Source organism: Asterias amurensis, chromosome 5, assembly GCF_032118995.1.
Source record: "Asterias amurensis chromosome 5, ASM3211899v1".
Lineage (NCBI taxonomy): Eukaryota > Metazoa > Echinodermata > Asteroidea > Forcipulatida > Asteriidae > Asterias > Asterias amurensis.
The window spans coordinates 19,783,276-19,806,148 of NC_092652.1; the positions used below are offsets into that span (position 1 = coordinate 19,783,276).

Consider the following 22,873-nt stretch of genomic DNA (forward strand, 5'->3'; position numbering starts at 1 on the left):
ACTTTTTTTCCTAATAAATATATCTTTGGATCAAAGTATAATATAATTTGAATGACTGAACTTGGAAGTGTTTCTTGGGTGTCTTGTGATAGTTTGTGGATGAGTATTTCTCAATATACTTCTAGAATGTTAAAAACATTACATCACTGTAATTGAAAGGTTTTTCAAGGCTACGGAAACATGATTACAGATACATGATTACAGATACATCAACACTTTGTGTGTTCAAGATATTCAGGAACAGTATGAACACTTTAATATTAAAGTTTTATATAGCGCACATATCTACCAATCAAGGTACTCAAGGCGCTGAGTAAATACAAACTTTCAGAAAGATAGGTTATTGAAAGATGAATTCTGAGACCCAATTATTTAGCTCCTTATAATGGTTTACAAGGTGCTACGGCGCATACATGAACAGCAGCCACAGCCAGGAACACCGGGGCAAATCCCTTCTTTTCGATAAGTGTACTGGGTTCTTTTACAATGTACATGCGTTGCACAACACATGGGACCTACGGCTTTACGTCCCATCCGAAGGACGAAGCAATGGTTAAGTGTCTTGCTTAAGGACACAAGTGCCACGGCTGGGGATTCAAACCCACACTCTGCTGATCAGAAACACCAGAGTTGAATTCGGTGCTCTTAACTGATCGGCCACGACACTTCCAAGTCAAAGGGTTGACCTTCACACATGGAGTATGCTCTAGTGCTTTTTAGGCCTTATTAAAAAATAATAATCCGGAAGCAAGACTAAAGTATCTGTGACTTCCATACTGTGTATGCACATTGACAACAATTTTACAGGAACTCACAAATATTGGTTAGAACTAGATAAGTATTTGATTTGGTGTGGGGCTCCACATTACATTGCCTGGTGTGCATTTTGGCGGTGGTAACCAGAATCGGTTTCAAACAATGGTCAGTGATCAACCAATACGCAGCAAGTTCAACCGAAACAGTTATTGGTTACAACCGCGAAAACGCATCCCTGGTAGGTCCTATACTTATGAAGTTACATGTATTGGAGAACGTTACTGGTTTCAACTCAGCATAAAGGCTATGCCTTGCTATAAAACACACAGTCATTAAACCATGCAATTCAGAGACAAAGACTCATGCATATTGTTACCGAGCAACTGCATTGGATACAGGTTTCCATGACAACAGTATCTCATCTGTCCCCATCTAGTGATAGCTTGTTAGTCAACTGTCCTCATCTCGCACTTGGAACTTAATAATGAGGATGTGTTAAACCAAAAATATTGTTTTCATTGTCCAAGCATGGTTCGTCTCCTCAGTGGTGGTCTAGGTTAATAGTCTAATTAGGAGAAGAAAACAGCTTGGATTGCGTGCAATCATTCCAATCTTCTCTTCAGTTGATCTTACCTCCCACAAGGGGATATAAACACCAACCCGGAAAACATCCAATCTTTCTCATACAAACATTGCTGTAACGTCTATGATGATGAATTGCACAAGTCAAGAAAATTGTGCTTCAGTAACTAGACGGCAATACTTATTCTAGTCATTGTGAAAGCTAGTGGTTAAGCTTGGTAGGATTCAAACCTACATCTACAAACTTGCAATTGCAAGTACAACCTCCCACATTTTGCATATCTGGCAAAAGAAGGGCTTCATTCCTAAAACAACAGAAGGTAACATCATCTTAAAAAAATCTCCAAAAAAAATAACCAAAACCATTTAGTTTCAAGCATTTTCAATCGATTACAAAGAAAGCAGACATGGGTAGTAGTTAAAAAGCAGGACAGTTCTTTTCAAAATGAGAAGTCTCCCAAATTCCGATAAATCTACTAAGTCTTACATAGCACACATATCTACCAAACAAGGCACTGAGTATATATATACAACCGTTCAGAAAGATATGTTATTGCAGTGATGAATTCTGAGACCCAACTATTTAATAGCACCTTATAAGGTTTTTTTAGAAGGTGCTAGGGGGCATACATCAACCACAGCCAGGAACACCTTTTCCTTTAGTGCACTGTGTTCGTTTACATGCGTTACACAAGACATCAAACCAACGGCTTTACGTCCCATCCGAAGGACGAAGCAATGGTTAATAAAGTGTCTTACGTAAAGACACAAGTGTCACAGCTGGGGATTCGAACTTGCACTCTGCTGATCAGAAACACCAGAGTTTGAATTCGGTGCTCTTAACTGCTCAGCCACAACACTTCCACTTAGAATATAAAGCAAGACAAGTTCTCAATAGAACATTATCTACCACACATGGTCTTACAATAAACCAAACAAATAAAGAAAAACAAACATACCAAGTATTGTTAAAATACCAAAAAATATGCAATACTCATTTATTATATTGCTGAACTGATGCATTAGAAGAATACACCCTCATACATATTTCATGTATTGAAATTTTTATGGCAAGACAGTCTTCAGCCAACAGTTGTGATTACGAGTAAATAAAACTACGAGACTCTAGTAAAATAAAAAATAAAAAGAAAAATTAGAAGATTGGAAGGGAAAAAAACCCTTCAGACATGTATGTACATTAAACACAATTTTAAATATCTTTGGCCATGCATGATACAGCACAATGTGGTCTGCAAGTTTTGTTTCTTTGAATACAAAATTATGGATTGACATATAATCAATTTGTTATAATTCAATTGCATAGGAGAAAATTGGACGGAAAAATTCAATTAAAAAATTTCTTGAAGCTGGAAACACATTCTTGAAACACAAAGATAGGTTCATAGATTGGTCAACGTAGCGCTGACTTAAAGGCCACACTATCAAAACACAAGTCACTTGTGAACACTTCAGCTGAATACAGTGTCTACATGATGAAAAAAACAGCAAAAAATTGTCTGAGTATTTGCATCGAGAATGTCATATCCATTGCTGATGGAGGTGGCAGCATTCAAAAACGGACACCATAGTATTTTAACCTCTTTTATTTTTCACCTTGAGTGAATTTTACAGACACACTCGTATTGAAGAATATTCATTTGTTTTTACCCTTACACCGATGTGTGTTAGCATTGTATACATGTACTCTGTACTTTCCCGAGTTCTGTCAATAAAACTCACAAGCATATTACTCTGGGTTAAAGTGCTAACACACATCGTGTAAGGGTAATACCAACATTAACATTCCTTACATGTAATTATTCCAGATGCAAATTTAACATACCCTCTAGTTGATTTCTAACCAACGGGGGAATTTAAGACAAAATAATTTTGCATGATGCTTGCTTCCATTACTATCTTAATAACAAGTAGGTTTTCAAATGGAAACAACCCATTACCAAAAGATGACACTACATGTACCTTTAAATTTACGCCACCAGAAATGTAACAATCAAAGATGGAAGAATTAATCTCAAAATTGTAAAAAATACATTATTTGTTTTTCTAGCATGATAAACTGCTTACTTTTTGGCCTGAGTAAGCATCAAAATATAAAGAATTAATATAAAATAAAAACATAATTACTTTCTATTAAGTTTTAGATGATCTACAATAGTACCTTCTACCAATGTATCGAAAACTAAATCAGCATTCGATAAAAATCTACGATCTAAAATGAGCACACTTTAAAAGGAGAGCACTTCCAGTAAATAAGTAAAATATTTCCTATTTACAATTTGTGTTAATAATGACATTATGTTAGTAAATGTTTTGTATTTATTTATTTATATATATATATAAAGGTTTCATATAAAAAAAATGTATTTATACATGTTTGACAGCCTCTTAAATCCAATACTTAATAAACCCTTATTATAAAATAGCACTTCTGCATTGGGTCACAGGATAATAATGTAACTTTACATTTTGGTAAAAAAAAAAGCAGCACACTCCAAAATGACATCAAGAAAGGACAGAGTTTCACTCTTTTAACTTTAGTTTGTTTTTTTCTTAAACAATACCTGAAAATGAAAGTTAAAATTTCACTTGTTTTCAAAGACAATACTGAGGTTATTTTGCATTGACAAGGAAAGGCGTTAATTATTGTTGTCACAAATTCATTCATCAATGGCTGAGCAATTAAATCTTAAATATACTTTGTGTTTTACTCATACATTGATATGTGCTCAAGACATTGAATTTGATTGGTAATTGGAAGCCACCATTTACATCAATACCATACAGTTGTAGAAATACACCATGAAACTAAACTGTGAAAGTTAAATTAAGTTTAATTTCAAAAGGTGGTAGCGTTTTTGAGATATTGCTGAAAATCTGGAGCACTATGTCCTCGCAGGAAGAAAAATTTGCAATTGGATAACACAATCTGATAAAACATTACTGTCAGTACTGCTTCTCACATTTGGTGCAAGCTTGTATGAAATTGGTGTAACAGATTTTTTTTTTTTAACTGGTTAGAAAAGGATGTTACATTTTAGAGGTTTAAAGACTCTCTACTTAAATATGTCTAGAGGTTTGGTCATAACACAGGTAGAGTCTTTCATCTTTGAAACAGAAAAATTTACCCCTTACAAGAAAAATCTGAGAGGAGATAAATATGAACAGTTCCGAGGAACCACAGGCACTTAGTTTGAATCAAATTTGCAACTGTCACGATTCACATAATTATGGGTACATGATTTATCCATAAATATAAATAATTTGATCTTTGACACTTTGATTTAAGTTAACGACACATTAGTACTTTTTAAACATAAAAATAGCACCTTTTACCATTAGTAAAATCTTCTGCTTAGCCTCAAAAATGTATGAGACGGGGAACATGTACAATAATGTGATTATGTGAAATAAATATGTCCAATCATAAAAGGCACGACCTGCATTTCGTCAAAAAAGTAGAGACGGATTTGCCAGAGCTCAATTTAACCAACATTCACCTTAAGAAGAGTTGTCAATATTTCCATATTTGTGACATCACCCTTTGCTTTGTACTTAAGATGGAGTCGCATTTGAGATCAGCCTGAAGCGGTATTAAAGTGACACCCTCTATTTTACCTTTAAAATGTTGGAAACTCTGGATAATCTATAGGAAGTTAACATTAACGTCATGCAATTGTCTTTCTTTAAAAAGAAGGCACATTTCAGCGATGGAAAAAACTTACTTATAAAAAAAAAACATTTTCAGCGTGGAAGATATTTTTACACCAGTTTTAAAAAGTTTGTGAAAAATTGTAATCTAGAAAAAAAAGCAAGTTTTAATGAAAATCAATTTTCAAACGCTGAGCTTGGAGCCACAGCATTGTTCTTGCATAGAGAAGTGATATCAGATTTACTTTTTTTGAACTGTGTATTTCTTTTTATATACCCGGTAAAAGGGTTGTCTGTTTAAACCCACCTTAGACAAAATGTAACTAATACAAAGTTCAACTGAAACTATTTCTCACTGATTATCTTACTTGGTTTACAGTCGACCCTTCATAACAAAGGGCACTGTCATGAAGAGGTTCTGCAATAAAAAGAGTACGCTCTGATTTGTTTCTGCCTGTCCTCTTATAACAACGTTCCTGTTACAAAGAGGTAATTGGGCCAGTCCCATGGATCATATTATAACGACAGTGTCAACTGTATTATAAAGAAGATGGACACGATTGGTAATTGTGGAAGAGTAATCTTCTCAGTTGGTGTATCTCAACATATGCATAAAATAACAAACCTGTCAAAATTTGAGCTCAATCGGTCGCCGAAGTTGCGAGATAACAATGAAAGAGAAAATAAATTGTCACACGGAGTTGTGTGCTTTCAGATGCTTGATTTCGAGACCTCAAATTCTAAATCTAAGTTCTCGAAATCAAATTCGTGAAAAATTACTTTTTTCTCAAAAACTACATAACTGCAGAGGGAGCCATTCTCACAATGTTTTATTTCTCACAATGTTTTATACTATCAACCTCTCCCCATTACTCGTTATCGAGAAAGGTTTTATGCTAACAAATATGTTGAGTAATTACCAATAGTGTCCAACGCCTTTAATGGGGGAAACAATGAGGAATACAGGCACTGACTTCTAACCTTTCTGATAGTTTTAAAGGAGTTTACTTTCAGATAAACAAGTTGTACAGTTGTTTGGGCTGAATACAGGAGTTGGTTTTTGTTTTCTGATAAACAAACGTACTGGACATTACAAAAATACTTTTGCTGATCACACACAGTATTAAACAAAATGAATACTGCATCACATTATTGAGATGGAAAGGATATCAATATAAAATGTGCAAACATTAAAAACTGTTAAGCACCATTTGGAGGGAATTAAAAGTTATCAAAGTTTGTTTTTTCCAAAATTTTTTTGAAAAACTGCCCACCTCAACATTTCAGTTTCAAAAACACGTTTTGAAAAATATATTATATTGAAGAAAAAAAAAATATTAAAAAAAATGAATGAATGACATCAAAATGCAAATCCATTAGTCCTTGAACGTGCAAGATGGCCACCTGATTTTCTTGCTAACCTGTTAAATACGCTTACACCAATTTACGCCAATTTTGTATGCTACAGTAAGCTCAAAAATTTGCTTACCAAAAGTAGGCCCTGGAGAAATTTTAACTGGTCCTCATAAAATAAAAAAACTGGTAGTTGGCCAGAGGACCACTGATACGGGAGAACGCTGTCAGCTCACTCATGTCTCATTTTTAGCTCATCATATTTAAGTACCTGTTCTCTTCGGCTAACGATGTCAGCATGGAAGACATATCATTGACGACCATGTTGGACATAGGGTTCATATTTGGTACTAAGGGACTCTCACATCCGATGCCGTTAATGATGTCGGTTGGACTGACCATCCCCCCGGGAATGAGTGGCTGGACGTTGTCCAGTCCGTCTGCAGACAATGCAGCCAGACCGTTAGCGATCGGGTCATCGCAGTCCATCTGGGGAATGGTGTGGTCGTAGCGATTGACTCCAGGGACGTCGACCGTACTGCTGACTTGGTTGCAACCGGGTGACATCTCCATGGGGTTTGGCATCGTGTTGGGAAACTGCTGCTGCTGCTGCTGCTGCTGTTGCTGTTGGCTTATGTACTGTGGTTCATTCACCTGCATGTGGTTTGTCTGGTACTGCGGGTTAACATGTTGCATGCCTTGCTGCTGCTGCACGGCGTGCTGAGTGTCCATATAACCACCGTTCATTATCTTAGGTTCAGAGTAGCTATTACTGTACCCTTGTTGGTTGGACATCATTTGAGGGTACATATCATTCTGCAAGTTATCCCTGCGTCCCATTCCTTCGTTTCCGTTCTGCATCCCCATACCATGATCTCCCTGCCAATGATTGCTCATGACAGGCGGCATATCGATCGGTCGGCTTCGCTGTGTTAAGCTGGACATGTTCTCCGGCATTGGCAGCGGGTTGATGTTACTTAAACTGTTATAGCGTTGCAGTACGGGTTCCTGTTGCCGCTGCTGCTGGACTGGATCGCTCGCCCTCCTTATGCCCACACCGGGTACCTCATGGGGTAACGGGGTGCGGCTCGGGTAGCTTCCACTGTGCCCATTATACCCAGGCATAGGAGAGGGGGCAAATCTATCCGCACCCCAGGAGTTCTGCTGTCCAGTCACCTGGTCATATTTAGCCTGAAGGCGTTGCTGCTCCTGTAAGGTTAGACCTGGTAACCCCGTCGGCCCACTCATCCCACTGAAACCGCTAGACCGCCGCGACGATCCAGGCGATATAGGGTCATAAAGAGAGCTAGAGAGAGCACCCAAGCGATTGGAGTACTGCGAGCTGGCGCCAGACGCCCGCCGGGATGAAAGATAGGTGCTGGCCTCACTGGAACGTCGACTCGAGAACTGGCTGAGAGGGAACGGGGAAGCTTCTGAGGAGCGACGGCTGCTGTAGTAAGAGCTGACCGTGCTGCCGTTGCTTCCGCGGCGCATGCCAAGGCTATCCATGCTACCGACAAATGACTGTCCGCTTTCACAACGACCCATCTCCTCTGCCTGTAGCTTGACAATGATGCGATCCTTGGGCTTAAACTCGCTGGAAGAATTCACAAGAGCTCCCCCTAGCACACAGAGAAAAACCAAAACAGGAAAAGTTAATCACAATCAAACCATAACAATGAAGTGTTTATGGCTGCACAAAATTATTCCGCACAAGTTACTTCAGGTGAGTGTATTTAATCACCTATAAAAAAGTAAGCACAACACTGTTGGAACTGTTAAGACTTAACTTTATCTTGACTCCAGTCCATCTCACAACCATCATTTCAAAGCGATGAAAAATTTTTAAAAAGCAATAAGTCAACGTTCAAACTGTTCAACAAAATTCAACTTGATCATTATCCCCTTCTCTTCTTGAGGACAAATTACTGTAGTTTGTTTTAGGTAATCCTCTGGCACTAATACAATTTCAACCATGTGCATTTCAATAAACTTCATTTTATTCACTCACTTCTTGTTACAACTTGCGGCAGCTGGGGTAACGCCTGAGCCGATTTCACTTTCTGAGCGAGTCGGTTCACCGCCGGAGTGTTGACTTTCATCCTCTGCCGTGACGGCTTACACGCCAGGGGGCTCATCGGCCGCACCGCCTGCGAAGGCGCCGTGGTCGTCAGCGTTGAACCTCGGTTACGGCCCCGGTTGCGCGTGTGAGTAGGACCCATGTTGGAGCTGATGTGGTCATCTTGGATCTTGTCGTCTTCAATGGCAGTCAGATCAGTGAGGCTGCCACCCGGAATGGTCATTTCGACGCCGCTGTCGTTGTGCGGTGAGCAGCTGTACTCGTGCTGTAACGTGAGACACTCGGCCACTGGGCTGTCCTGTAGGGAAGAAAGTCAGAACTTGTCGACAAACATCATATCAAACAGGGCCCAATGTCATTGAGCTACTTAATGCTTTAGTACCATAGTTGCCACAAGGGGTTGCACCAAATTGCCCATAGCGGCTGCAAATGGCTGCAAAGTTATTGACCTACATGTACTTCTTCACAGACAGAGGCCATGGTGAAGCTACATGTATGTCCATCAGTGACATGTTCCAATATTTCCCATGTTGACATTCTACTTACATCGGGTAAGACGAAACAGATTTTCAGTTTCATATTGTTTTTTGTAAACCTTTTTACTTGTTGGTGTTTCTTGTTGGTCTGGCAGCAATACTATCAGCATCCTCCCCCTTAGTTAACAGCTTTAAAAATACAACAAAAATCATCAAAACAGAATTTGTTTTTCAACGTACATGTATGAACACGCATGAAAAACAAAATCGCAAATAAGTGTCAAGTGAACACACAATGTGTTGGTCGTAATTGTATCTATAGCCTTGCAAATTCTCTGTTTTATTACTTACATGCACCACGTCAATATGGAGATCAGACGGGGGTACACTCTGCGGCCTCTCGTTACGATGACCAACACTGACCACACTCCCATCAACGCTCTCCGCACTCTCCGACTTAACCGAACCCGGCTGATGGTCCCTCGTGTTGCCCTCGTTGGCGCCACCGCTTGTCCTGTCATGTTTATCCCCGCGTTGTTTCTTTGTGACGTGAGCGTCAGGGCCGTGGACCGTCTTGACGTGCTTACGGAGCGAGCTGGGGTCTGTGTATCGCTTGGTGCAGCCTGTGATCTTGCAGACGTAGGGTTTCTGGAAGTCGAACAGACGATTTGTAAGAAGCTATTTTTTGTTTTTCATGACAAGAAAATACTTAACCACCTTGCAAACAACCAGTAGAAGTTACTTCAATCAGTATTCAATCGCGCTTAACTTTATAGTTCAGGAAATGTTTGCCATCTCACATAAGGCACGGATGTCGGTTATCTAAACAAGGTTTCAAACAAAGATAGACAGCCAAGATATGGCAGCCCATCTGGAAAAGACCTCTTGGTTCTGCCAATAACATTTATTTTCCTCTAATATTTAAACTTTATATTGCATTTCTTTTTCAGTTTTGACCAACCAACCCGCTAATTTCGACAAATGATAGAAATCTTCAAACATTGATTATTCTGAACAGCCCCTACTACCTACACCCTTCAACTGGTTTTCAGAAACAGGCTACTAGATGTTCAGATACTTACTGCATTGGAATGTGTTCTGTTTTGGTGCTTGGCTCTATCTGAGGCATTGGAGAAGGCTTTGGTACATCCTTGGAACTCACAGACATACGGTCTCTCTCCGGTATGAGATCGAAGATGAGTCTTGAGGTTCTCCAAACGAGAGTACGCCTTGTTGCAGCCCTCAAACTAAAAAAAAGGATCAAGAAGGACTCAATTGATTTTTTTCAATAAAATATATCAATGTATATTTGGTTTCCGACAACACCATGTGTGTATCTACTTGCTAGGTAGATTATGTTCTTTTGAGAACTTGTCTTGAAAGATACTTATGAGATTCAAATTCAACAATTGACCTTCATTTAATTTTGTAGTTTAAAATAATGAGTTGTAAAACACAAGACCAGGGGATTTGTCTGGTCTTGAGTTCACTGGAACTGAGGCTGAAATCACTGGCCTAGAGCCTGCAGTCCAGTATAAGGCCCAATGTCACTCGAGGCAATTTACAGGCAATCTCCATGAAGAAAAGGCAGTTACATTTTAATGTTCAGATATTTTTCTTGGGGATCTTAAAACACTGTTAAAAAAAAAATTCATGTGCTAGCAAAAGTGGTTCTGTAGCATGCACTGCAGTTGATTGCCCCCAAGTTGCCTGTAAAAGTTGCCTCGTGCGGCAGGGCCCTTAAATATCAAGCCCTGGTTGAGATGCCACAAGACATTTGTATGGACTGTGAAATGGGCAACCCTGTTTCAGCCCTAGGAGTAGGTGGCAACGGCCTCTGGAAAAAAACAATTGTAGCCCACACCTTAAAGTGGCCTTCAGGCCTTGTGTGTCAGGCGACTTGCAAACAAAAAATATAAAAAAACTTACAAAAAGGATTTGGGTACTTTTTGTAACACAAAACACAATGTCCACAGATTAACATTAAACTTACACTGTTTGAAGATAATGATAGTAGAAAGCATACCTTGATAGTAGAAAGCATACCTTAAAATATTAGTTGTGAGTTGCTGAAATGTATATTATATTATGAGTTGCTGTAGTTTTTGGGAAAACAATATAATGAAATACGTTTTTAAATCCTAAATAATTTTCGCCTCATGATCGCTGCGACGAGAAATTATTTTCATGACATTGTTTTACTCATGTCTCAAAAACTACAGCAGCTCAGAAAGTATTATTTTCAGGGAATCTTTCTACTATCATTATCTTCAAACTGCTTAAGTTTGATGTAAATCTGTGGACATTGCGTTTTTTGTCCTACAAAAAGTACATGCATGTTAACATTTTAAATGAAGTACTGACCGTGCACTGATGTGGTTTCTCTCCTGTGTGTCTCCTCATATGAACCACCAGCATGTACTGAGCTTTGAATGGTTTCTCTTCACGGATGCACCCTCTCCATCGACACACAAACTCCTTCCTCTCATTGTGGATGTGATCATTCAAGATGTGCTGAGTAAACAAACAAAATTATCATTTCTAATTGGTGAAGTTCAGTTACATTAATAATAAACAATAATATTGAACATTACTAGTGGCCCATGTCTGTCAATGATGACACTCGCAAAATTTACACAAAGACAACCAAAGTTTGAAATCTATAGTTTCAGAAATATATATGTTTTTAGATGTGTTTTGAGATTTTCTTAAATTCAGAACAAGCATTCTGGTAAGCACAATTTGTTTGTGCTTAGCTAATTTTTTGTTCTTAACCAGGTCTATGAAATTGGGCCCTGAATGTGTCTTAACATGCTTACCTGAACAAGTTGATCCAAAGTATCGAACCTGTCCTCGCAGCTGTCCCATTCACAGTCCGTCACCACCGGTACGTCCTCCTCCATGATCCCCTTACCCCCATCCTCCGAGGTCATCCCAACCACCTCCACCTTACTGTGCCTCTCATGCCCCGCCCTGTGGCCACCGTCCATGGACGCCTTCTTGATGTCGACATGACAGGTGGACGAGACGATGTTTGGGGAGGCCTCGTTTGCATTGTGCCTCATGTTCCTGTTTTCGTGGTCCAGACTGCTGCTCACCAGGTTGTTGTTGTTGGGTTCTAGAATCTTCCGAGGACTGTGTCCCTCCTAGAAACCATGAAGTGAGAACCAAGAAATAAGAAAACAATTTTTAAGTCAGATTCACTGTGAATCTCCTAGAACCAAGAAGTTAGAACTATTTAATAAGAACAATTCTCAGGTGAGATTCACTGGTTGTGATCAAGACATTGTGACAATCAAGACAAACTTCTGTTATAACTTTGCACTAATGCAATCCCTTTTTCTCATGTGTAGTGCACATAGAATACTCCAGATAACCAGCAAGCATTCTTGTCTATAGGTTTCCTCAGGCTTGCGAACTCCAGTGGTGAAGTTCATTTATGAGACTTCCTTGGTTTTCTTACAAAACATCACATTTTTTGTGTCCATTTTATGAACAACAGTTTGAAAAAACCCAATGATATCTACATGTATGTATCAACTAACAATCACCGTGTCATTGATGAATAAAAAGTGCTTGAGTTTGTCAAAAACAATATCTGCAAAGAGTTATTCAATATTTATCTGTTGTTCAATTGGTGTCTTTGTAACAAAAAGTGTAGCCATGATTGTGGCCGTACTTATTTATAATAATAAACTTAACATTCTTTCAGACTTACATGAGTTAAATCTGTTGGTTTCCTATCCGTCATTAACCGGCTACTGTGCTTAGTCTCTGCAGCCATCTGCATGGCCGTGATCTCCTCGTGGGTGTTTGTGGGATGGGCTCTGGCCAGCAGCGTGGCCATGGCTGGATGGTGCTGCATGGCACCTGCAGGGGGTGGTGGCATCGCTGATGGTATGAATGGATTGCCTGACCTGTTGAGCAAGAGAAAACCAAACGAGAATATATTCACCTTTAGAGTACAGTAGGCCAAGTAATATGTGATTTTTTTTCACAGAACTCGGGAATGACCTGACACACATCGATGTACAGACCTTTCGCACTTACGTCATCCAGCTGCCATCTTAGAGGTACAACTGTACATTACTGTTTCTAGTATTTTCTTGTGCGCCTTGGGAGCCATTTTAGGCAGATATGTGCGCTTTATAAATCTCTAATTATTATTATTATTATTACAACAACAGTGATGAAACAATCAAAATGCACAAAATGTGTCTGCGCGGCGCACAGGATTGGCCAATGAACATCCTTTTGACCTCTAGGTGAGGGCGCTCTACTGAAATGACGTCATGTGCATAAGGTCTATTAGGGTAAAACTGAAGGACACAGTTGTCCTGACCGGAACTCAAACCCACACTCTGCTGATCAGAACCACCAGAGCTTAAGTCCAGTGCTCTTTACCGATCGACCATGACAAAAGAACCAATATGAAATTTGTTCCAAACCACTCCAACGCATCATGCGCACCACGCAACATTTTTAAATCTTTGAGTACAAATTCAAAATCAGGGTGGATTTTTAATTCAATCTTACCTCTGCCTCATCAGCTGTTGTTGTAACTGCTGGAGATGTGCTATTGGTGTTACAGAGGGGTGCCAACTCAACGGGCTGACAGTCCCTGCAGAGAGATGACCGTATGACCCACTGGCACTGGAAGAGCTTCGTGAGCTATTGATGTAAGCCACTAGGGAGTTTGGAGATGTTCTTATCATTGCATTGATGTCGAGACACTCGCCAGAGAGCGGGGAAATGGAAAGCGCCCTCTTGCGGCTGCGACGGTCGCTCGGGCGAGGGCTTGAGAAACGGGATCCTAGAAGCGAAAAAGGCAAGCAAGAAAAAATTATTGCTGGATTTGCGTTAAAGAATAGAAAAAAGTTTGAATCTTGAAAAATAACAGGTATTTCCACCTTTTACAAGGGTGTCAAGACCAGGACTCAAACCAACTCTGTTGAACAAAAAGACCAGAGCTTGAGTCCTGTACTCTTAACCATAGAGTAAGGACACCGCTCAGCCAAGACACGCAAAAAATTTTACAAATTTCACACTAAAGGACTCAAAATCTCAAGGGCCACGTCACACAAGGCAATTTACAGGCAACCAGTCCCAGGCAATCTCCAAAAAGGAAAACCATTAAAGGAACACGTTGCCTTGGATCGGACGAGTTGGTCTATAAAAAGCGTTCGTAACCATTTGTTATAAAATGCATATGGTTGGAAAGATGTTGTAAAAGTAGAATACAATGATCCACACAAGTTTGCCTCAAAATTGCGTGGTTTTCCTTTTACCTTGCGAACTAACACGGTCGGCCATTTATGGCAGTCAAAAATTTGACTCCCATAAATGGCCGACCGTGTTAGTCGACCAGGTAAAATGAAAACCACCCAATTTCGAGGCAAACTTGTGTGGATCATTGTATTCTACTTTTACATCTTTCTACCCATATGCATTTTATAACAAACGGTTACAATTGCTTTTCAAAGACCAACTCGACCGATCCAAGGCAACATGTTCCTTTAACATTTTAATAATCTCATAATTTCTTAGGAATCATGCGCCTTGTTTGAAAGTAACTCAAGTGCTACCAAAGTGTTCCTTTTGCATAAACACTGCAGTTGGTTGCCTCCAAGTTGCCCGTAAAAATTGCCTCATGTGACCAGGCCCTACAGTGTATGTGTTCCATACTGACTAATCCAATACCTTCGACTGATCCAACATCCAGCGCCGGGTGCTCTATGCTTCCAGCTGTACTTGGTGGGGCACTGACGAAGTCATGAGCAAATAGACTGTGTTGACTAAGAGATGAGATGTGATGACCATAGTAGGGTGGTATGGCGGCAGGATGACCCGGTGGTATCCCTCCTTCACCTGAAAAGATTTCATTTTGAAAAATAATTGACTTAAATAGTTTTTTTTAATAGTACAGATTGCTGTTGTCGTGATATGCCTCACAGTCACTGGACACATTTGGTAGTTGTCAAAGATCAGTATTCTCACTTGGTGTATCTCAACATATGCATAAAATAAAAACCCGTGTGAAAATTTTGATTCAATTGGTCAAAAAATTTGGAAGAGAATAATGGGAAAAAAAACACCCTTGTTGCATGTGTGCTTTCAGACGAAAATTTAAAGGCTTCCGAGCTGAAGTTTTCGAGTAAGGAATACCTCTTTCTCAAAAACTACATATATTACTTTTTACTATCAACAGCTCTCCATTGCTCGTTACCAAGTAAATTCTTATGCTAACAATTATTTTGAGTAATTAGCAACAGTGTCCAGTGCCTTTAAAACCCTGGTATTATCGGTGCACTCTCATGCCCAAAGTACACAGTACACAAGACACAGGTTTTCCACATAATGCCAGCAGTACAAACGGAAGAAAATCTTGCACCTAATGCAAGCTTAGATGATTTTGGTGCTTTGTGGCAGTCTAATTGTTACCCTAGGGTAAATTTCACAAAGATGCTTAACTAGGACAGTTGATTAATCTTGCTAATACATTACTTTAACCCCCAAAATGCTCTGTTATTCAATGCAATTCATATAAACTTTTTTCTGTTTTCATTTCAGTGGGGGTTCCCTGATGACTTTTGTTAAGCCAAACCTTTGGAGCATACTAGTTTTGCTTGAATTTATCTACCACTACTCAATAGCGCTTTTCAATAACTTCATTCAGCATTTTCAAGGAAGACGTAATTTGCAAAACAACATTTGTTAAATGATACTTTCTCTCCCTCTGGCAGGACTCACAACATACACACTTCATACAAGAGTCATTCCAACACATCTAGTAATAATAAACCGACCTTTGACAGTTGACCTCAAAAGAATCCCACAATGCCTTCAAGGCTTTTTCTTTCTTGTTCAGAATACTTGGTTATCGATTACATGTACATATCTAAACTTTCAGAATGTTGGATAGTATCCACCAGGAATGTACAGGACAAGCCCTCTTCTAGATTCGCCCAGGGTTTCTAAAGCTAGGCAAATATCAGAGCATCGGGTCAGTACGTGCAAATTCCAGAAGATACCAGTCGAAAAAAACAAAAATGCCATACATGTTTCACTTCAGATTTTAGTGTTGAGCTTCTGAACTACTAAAAAATATTGTAGGCACTGGACAATTATATTGGTAATTACTAAACGTAATTGTTAGCGTAATAACGTACTTGATTAATGAGCAATAGAGAGCTGTTGATAGCATAAAACATTGTAAGAATGGCTATCTTTGAAGTGGGGTACTTTTAGTGAAAATAATTTTCACCCCCCCAAAAAAAAAATCTGAATCTAAGAAAGTCTTCAGGCATGTTACGCTTTTTAAAAATGCAACTGCTGAAAATTGTGCAAGGTTTTACTATTTTCTCCTGATTTAAACAAAAGACCAAGCTCAAATTTTTCACAAATTTTTTATTTCATGTAAATGGTTGATCTCACAATACATTAAAATGTTCGACTATTTTGTCATCTCTATCAATCCTTTACTAATACATGCCTTTTCTCTGAAAGTGAAAAATTCTATCCAGTTTTAAACATTGATTGTCTACAATGACGGAATTCTTGGCTTTGGAAAAAAAGCAAACAACAAACACTTCACACTTAAGTGCCTTTCATTTCTGAGACGCTCCCAAAGTGCCATTTCAACTTGACGTTAAACTTTAACCACATCTTTCACTGGCCGCAAATTGATCTGTTCCATTAAAGAGTCAGAGTTGGGATTGGTCCAAACTGACAACCAATAAATCATGCCCATTAGCCGAGTGACCTAGGCCAACTCGCTAAGCACAGAATAGTATTGCTTAGCAGAATCAGGCTACCAGCCCAAATGACATTAAGTTTGCATTGTTGTAGCTGGTTTCTAACTAAATTTTTTCCTAGCAAAGAAATTTGTAAAGCTGTCTTTCTGCTTAACAGCTTTATGAAATTGAGCCCCGATTTGTACCTGGGCACAATTTAACAAAGCATTCAAGCACAAACACTCGCTAATCACAGAAAAGTATTGCTTAGCCCAAAATACATCGAGTTTGCATAGGTGTGGCTGGTTCCCGACTCAATTTTTGCTTAGCATAAAAAATTGTTAAGCAGCATTTTCTGCTTTTAACAGCTTTATGAAATTGGGCCCTAACTTGCTTTTTCTCTTCTCATTTTTATTCTGGAATACCATCACCCAGTGTTGTTTTAAGTCATTCAATAGCACTTGTTTCGCCGACAGTGATTTTTGTTTTGGGCCATCTTTGATTTTGGATTTTCTATATGTGTTGGACACATCCTAGTGCTTTGTAACTTCTAGAAAAGGCGCATCTACACATAGCAGCTTATGAATCACATTATAATAACAAATAATAATAAACATCACTTAAAGCAGTATCTGACAAAAAAGCCATTCAAGGGCGCCGGCCAACAAAGTCAAAGGTCCAGGATTTTGAAATGCCAGTTTGAAGAGATTAGTTTTGAGTTGCCATTTGAAGATTATTACTTGCAACTAAGGCACCACCTTACCATAGGATCTGCTGCTTGGACTGACTCCACGTGCATGCTGCATTGCCGACATAGCCGCCGGACTGCCACGGAACTGCTCCATGTAGTGCTGCATGTACAGGGGGTAGCCTGGAGACTCTGAGGTACCCCCTCGCTGTGGGGTTAGACGGATCAGGGAGACATCAGACAAGGCTGGACTGCTGCCTGATGGGTGTCTGTTGGGTTGGAAATACACAAGTGATAAGACATTTCTAATCATACTGGGGAGTACAACAGCCCTCTCTCTTTAAGGCACGGGACACCTTTGGTAATTGTCAAAGACCAATATTCTCACTTGATCAATGTATCTCAACATACCCATAAAACAACAAATAAGTGAAAAAATTTACTCAATTGGTCATCGAAGATGCAAGAAAATAATGTTAGAAAAAACACTCTAGTTGCACAAATTTATTTGCTTTAAAATGCCTAAAAAAGGCTTCAGGCCTGAAGTCTTTTTAAAAATATTTGAGTGATAAATTACCTCTTTCTCAAAATATACATTACTTATTAAGTGGGAGCATTTCTCACAAAAGCTCTCAAAGTAAGTTTTTGTGCTAACAACTATTTTGAGACTACCAATAGTGCCATGATGCCTTTAAACATGACTGTAATGAAATGGTGATAACCTACCCTTGTAATGGATGATGCATCGGGAGCGTATCAAAATGGTACCGACCTTCGTGGGTCCTCGAATCCACTGGTATGGGGGGATGGAAGCTCAGTCTTCCATCCATTGTTTGCACTGGAAAGAAAACAACAAAAGGAATCAATATGGATTCAAAACTTTTGTCTTTATCTGAAAACTTTCCTATACTTGTGATATAGTACATCAATAATGAAAACTTTCCTATACTTGTGATATTGTACATCAATAATTTGTTATGCTATTTTGCTTATATTTTTTACTGGTGTACTTTTCTATTCACTGAATGTATGTAATTTTCTTAATCTTTTGCCATTTTTACTGTTATGCGCCCTCGAACAGGCTGGTCCTGGAGAGAGCGCAATAAAAGACCAATATATTATTAAATTTAATTATTAAATTATGTATTGCCTTGGCCAATAGGATCACAGATGGGGTGATTTTGTCAAAGTTCCTTGTGTACCTCATATAGTGATTAAAGCTGTAAGGTGCCTTGTCAAAACCTCCAAGCCGTTCCATTTTGCGTGCACTCTGCGGGAGTCTGCAGATTTATATAACAAAAGGACCTGTAGCAGGTCCAGGACGGCTCATTTTCATGTCAATAACCATGAAATATCTTGGTCGGCTATTGTGAGGTCCAGTTTATTTAAATATCAATTGAAGCATAATTGCCAAGGCAGCTCAGCGGACTCGCAGACCGGTGAAACCGAGATTGCAGGTGTTGAACAATGGCTTTACCTTTGCAGGGCTAAATGCAAAGTGAGGGAGGATGTGTAACTAAAAGTAATTTTCTCCAAGACTTGGTTAGGACTACATGACCAAAGCATGTGAATTCTAGAAATACTTTTCTTTAATTCCGAGCTTCAACTGACAAAAGTTTCAGACATTAACACGCATGCTACGTGCAAGCTCCGATTTATTTCCAAAGTTTTAGTGATTTATGATGTTGTCCCACCAAGTTGCAAAAGTGGGCGTCAGAGTATAGCAGTGACTAGGGACAATTTAACAGTTACGATAATCTTTTGCAGCGATCATAATTAGCATAAAACTATACAAATTAAAGCAATGATGACTGCCAAAAGTTATGATAAATTTTCTCTAATAGTGCTTGTTTAAATTAAAACAGTTCAAATCTTAAAACCGTGTGTAGGTTTTAAATTCTCATTTTATTTCTGGTCATTTACAAAGAATTTTGAGCAACATGTACCTATGCATGTGCAAGCCCTTTAATCTTGTGAATTTCTTCCCCTCCCCCCCCCCCTTTAAAAAAGAGGGACTGGTTACGGAGATGCTTTTATTTCAAGCTTTCCTGAACTGTCACTTTCCAGGTGTTTTTTCTCCCAAAAATGTTCACGATATCATTTTCGAGACACAGAATACTGTGTAAACAATCCATGTGTGAGCAGGCTTCTGCATGCCCAAATTGTATGTCAATGAATGCCACATAATTGTGTGCTTATTTATGGCAACCAGTGACGCTAGGGTTAAGATTTGGTGCAAACTCTTAAACATTCTAAGACTTTTTTGAACATTTGTTACAACCAAACCAGAATCAATTTAACAGTTTTTATTTAAACGAGCAGAAGATTTATCTAATTTGTCTCATGTTAAATACTCTTTAAGATGTCTGTAACGGCGACTACGGCTACAAATTCGGCTACTGTAGCAAATCTGCAATTTTGCCATTTTGGCTGTAGCCGAAGTCCCTGTTTCGGACCGAGCCTTAGACTTAAAGTCAACATTTGAACTTCATTTTCAAAATTACAGATGAGACAAGTGATTATTATTTAAAAACAAAGAACCGCTGGACTTGTCCGGTCACAGGTTTACTGGCCAGATGCTCAAATCACTGCTGGCCTGAAATAAAATGGAGGCCATGGCCTCTGTTGCCCCTGGTCCTTGCCTAGGTGCCCTTAAAAGTTTCCCAAAAGACTTTAAGATTTCCCAATGGAGGTCCCTTTTGAAAAATGAGAATGGCCCTGCACTCCCTAAGTTGAAATTCCAGGCCTGCACTGGACTCAAGCCTGCAGTCCAGTCTATATTTCGAGCCCTGAGAGCATTGTGATTTTAAGGGTAGTAGTCTATATTTCGAGCCCTGAAAGCATTGTGATTTTAAGGGTAGTAAGCACAAATCTGTGCTAAGCAGTCTCATGACATTTGACCCTTGAACACATCACACTCAGTGGTCCCGCAACCATCAAACACTCCACCACTGTGTGCAAATACTCCCTCATCACAGCCCTGTTTATAGCTCTTGGTAGTTTCAGTTAGGTTGGCTCACTTACAGACAGCTACTGGAATGTCAGTTTCTGAGACTTGAGTGTGAGAGATCAGGTTAAAATCATCATAAATTTTACACCACACTGGCCTGATATACCTAATACTTCAGGGGGAAGCTTTCTCTCTTGTTTTTTTTTCTGTGTAAAGGACACCTGGGAGAGTGAAGTGAAGTTTCTAATGGACTATTTCAAGCCAGGGTCCTCCCCAAGTGCACAAGCTAGCATATCGTCAGTTTCTAATGGACTATTTCAAGCCAGGGTCCTCCCCAAGTGCACAAGCTAGCATATCGTGCAATTTCTTCATACATGTACGTGCAATTTATTCAAATAAATCCTAAATATTCAAGCTCTTTAAAGACACTGGCCACTATTGGTAATTGTCAAAGACCAGTCCTCTCACTTGGTGTATCTCAACATATGCATAAAATAACAAACCTGTGAAAATTTGAGCTCAACTGGTCGTCGAAGTTGGGAGATAATAACGAAACAAAAAACACCATTGTCACCAAAGTTGTGTGCTTTCAAATGCTTGATTTCGAGACCTCAAATTCTAAATCTGAGGTCTCGAAATCAAGTCCGTTGAAAATTACTTCTTTCTCGAAAACTACGTTACTTCAGAGGGAGCCGTTTCTCACAATGTTTTATACTATTAATCTCTACCCATTACTCGTTACCAAGTAAGGTTTTATGTTTAGTATTTATTTTGAGTAATTACCAATGGTGTCCACTGCCTTTAAATAAAAGTAACATTGCGTGTTAGTATAAAAAAAAATTACACCAAAAAGATTGTACAGTGTCAGAGTCAATTGAAAATTTGATTTCAGAAAGAAAACTGCCAACTCCTCCAAGATCAAAATTTAATGATACTTGATGACATGCAAATTTTAATGTACTGATCAAGTAGATAGACACACATTAACTCCAAATGAAAAATAAACTTTGTGCAATATTTGTAACTGTAAAAGGTTTACTTAGTCTCATTACAGAATTACTGTCCCTACCTGGGATGTAAGAAGGGTAAAACTCCATATTTGCCGACAGAGGAATCTGACATGTATAATCCTGTCTCTAGTACTGCAAAAAGTGTTTCACTAAAATAGTGATACACTTTCAACGGACCTATAATTTTGCTCAAATCTAAACTTTAGATCAAACTGGCATTCCAAAGTACACTCCATTTGGACTGATTTCCCTTTGAAGTACAAAGTCATCAATTAAAGGTACACCTGTTTCGAGCTGAGTGATTTTGCATTGGGGATAAAGATTCAAATTGTTTGGTATTATTAGCAGAGTTGCAGGCCTTCCCAGAACTACAAAATATTCACTGTCCTGGCTTTGGTGCCCTTGAAATGCTGGACAGTACAAATTTACATTTCCTGAACGGGTGCCTTTTAACAAGGAGAAAATGCCTTGGGGCCCTTGCCCTTTCAAAAACGAAGCATACAGGCCTGAAGCCTGGCCACTAAAATTGGTCTAGCTACAAAACTTGACTTGTTTTAAAAATAGCGGGTCACAAAGGCAAAGAGGTAAAGAGGAGAGTGGCTTACCATAGCGTGGATCCAAGGTCGCCCATCCATTGGTAGGATCTATGAGGTATGGTGGCGAGTGGTGATGGTGAAGAGCCTGGTGGTGATAATGGTGAGGGTGTACTGAAGGAGCTAATGGTATTGGGCGCAGACTGGCTAGGTATTTGGCTCGTTGGGTGTCTCGGTGGTGCTCCTCATCGGTGCTGGAGGCAGGCTCCTCCGAGACGGTGCTCAGACCACCTCTGCTTGTTGCCCCAACTCGTTGGGCGTCTTCTCGTTTTTGTTCTTGGTCTAGATAAAAAGTGGGAGAAATAATTATCAATATAACAAAAAAGGTATTTATATAGCGCCCTATGATATGCCAAAGACAAAGAACTTAGTTAGGTATAAAGCAATATACAAAATAAAACCACTTAGAACTTAAATCAAAACAAAAAACAAAAGGAGCCAAAAAGCTAAAAGATAACTGCAAACAAAATAATTTTTAAAAATGAGATACTGAATACTAAAATAAATAAAACAATTACTGTGTGTACATTGTACAATCAAATAAACAACTTCATCTTCTGCTTTCAAAATAGCTAGCTTCAACACAACCATGGCGATAATACAAAACAACCAATCGCAACAAGAATTTAACAAATCACATAGGACATTTCACTTATAAATACACAATACATTATATCTTCTAGAGACTTGTTTAAATTCAGCATGCTTTGACAGCAAAACATCAACAAATTTTGGTTCAGAATGCACTGCAGTTTTGAAAAAAGGCCAGAGACGAACCCTTGTATACATGTAATGCCATATGGTACAGGCTTCGACAGGTTAAATAGCAAATTTACTTATTTTTTAAAAATCAGAAGAGTGGAAAAAATACACCTAAGTAAAAAGCACACTGTCAGGGAGCTGTGTGTACATCTGGTTAAAGGTTTGCTTTGTACTGTCTCGCAAAATGTGGGACATATTCTGGTAGATCCTTTAAAAACCCT

General features: G+C 39.0%; 1 protein-coding gene across 2 annotated transcripts in view; it reads right to left on the bottom strand.

Annotated features, from left to right (window-relative positions):
* Positions 1-2,322: 2,322 nt before the first annotated feature.
* Positions 2,323-22,873, bottom strand: part of LOC139937368 (zinc finger protein GLI2-like) — a 50,764-nt gene continuing 30,213 nt past the window's right edge. For both annotated transcript variants that reach the window (XM_071932480.1, XM_071932481.1), the window contains exons 3-14: positions 21,903-22,172; positions 18,064-18,175; positions 17,413-17,606; positions 14,617-14,784; positions 13,453-13,729; positions 12,635-12,833; positions 11,736-12,062; positions 11,281-11,430; positions 9,999-10,163; positions 9,268-9,564; positions 8,372-8,738; positions 2,323-7,982 (exon numbers count right to left, since the gene is read on the bottom strand). In XM_071932480.1, coding sequence (XP_071788581.1) covers positions 6,610-7,982; positions 8,372-8,738; positions 9,268-9,564; positions 9,999-10,163; positions 11,281-11,430; positions 11,736-12,062; positions 12,635-12,833; positions 13,453-13,729; positions 14,617-14,784; positions 17,413-17,606; positions 18,064-18,175; positions 21,903-22,172 — 3,899 coding nt within the window. In that variant the 3' untranslated portion in view covers positions 2,323-6,609. The remainder of the gene's footprint in view (positions 7,983-8,371; positions 8,739-9,267; positions 9,565-9,998; positions 10,164-11,280; positions 11,431-11,735; positions 12,063-12,634; positions 12,834-13,452; positions 13,730-14,616; positions 14,785-17,412; positions 17,607-18,063; positions 18,176-21,902; positions 22,173-22,873) is intronic.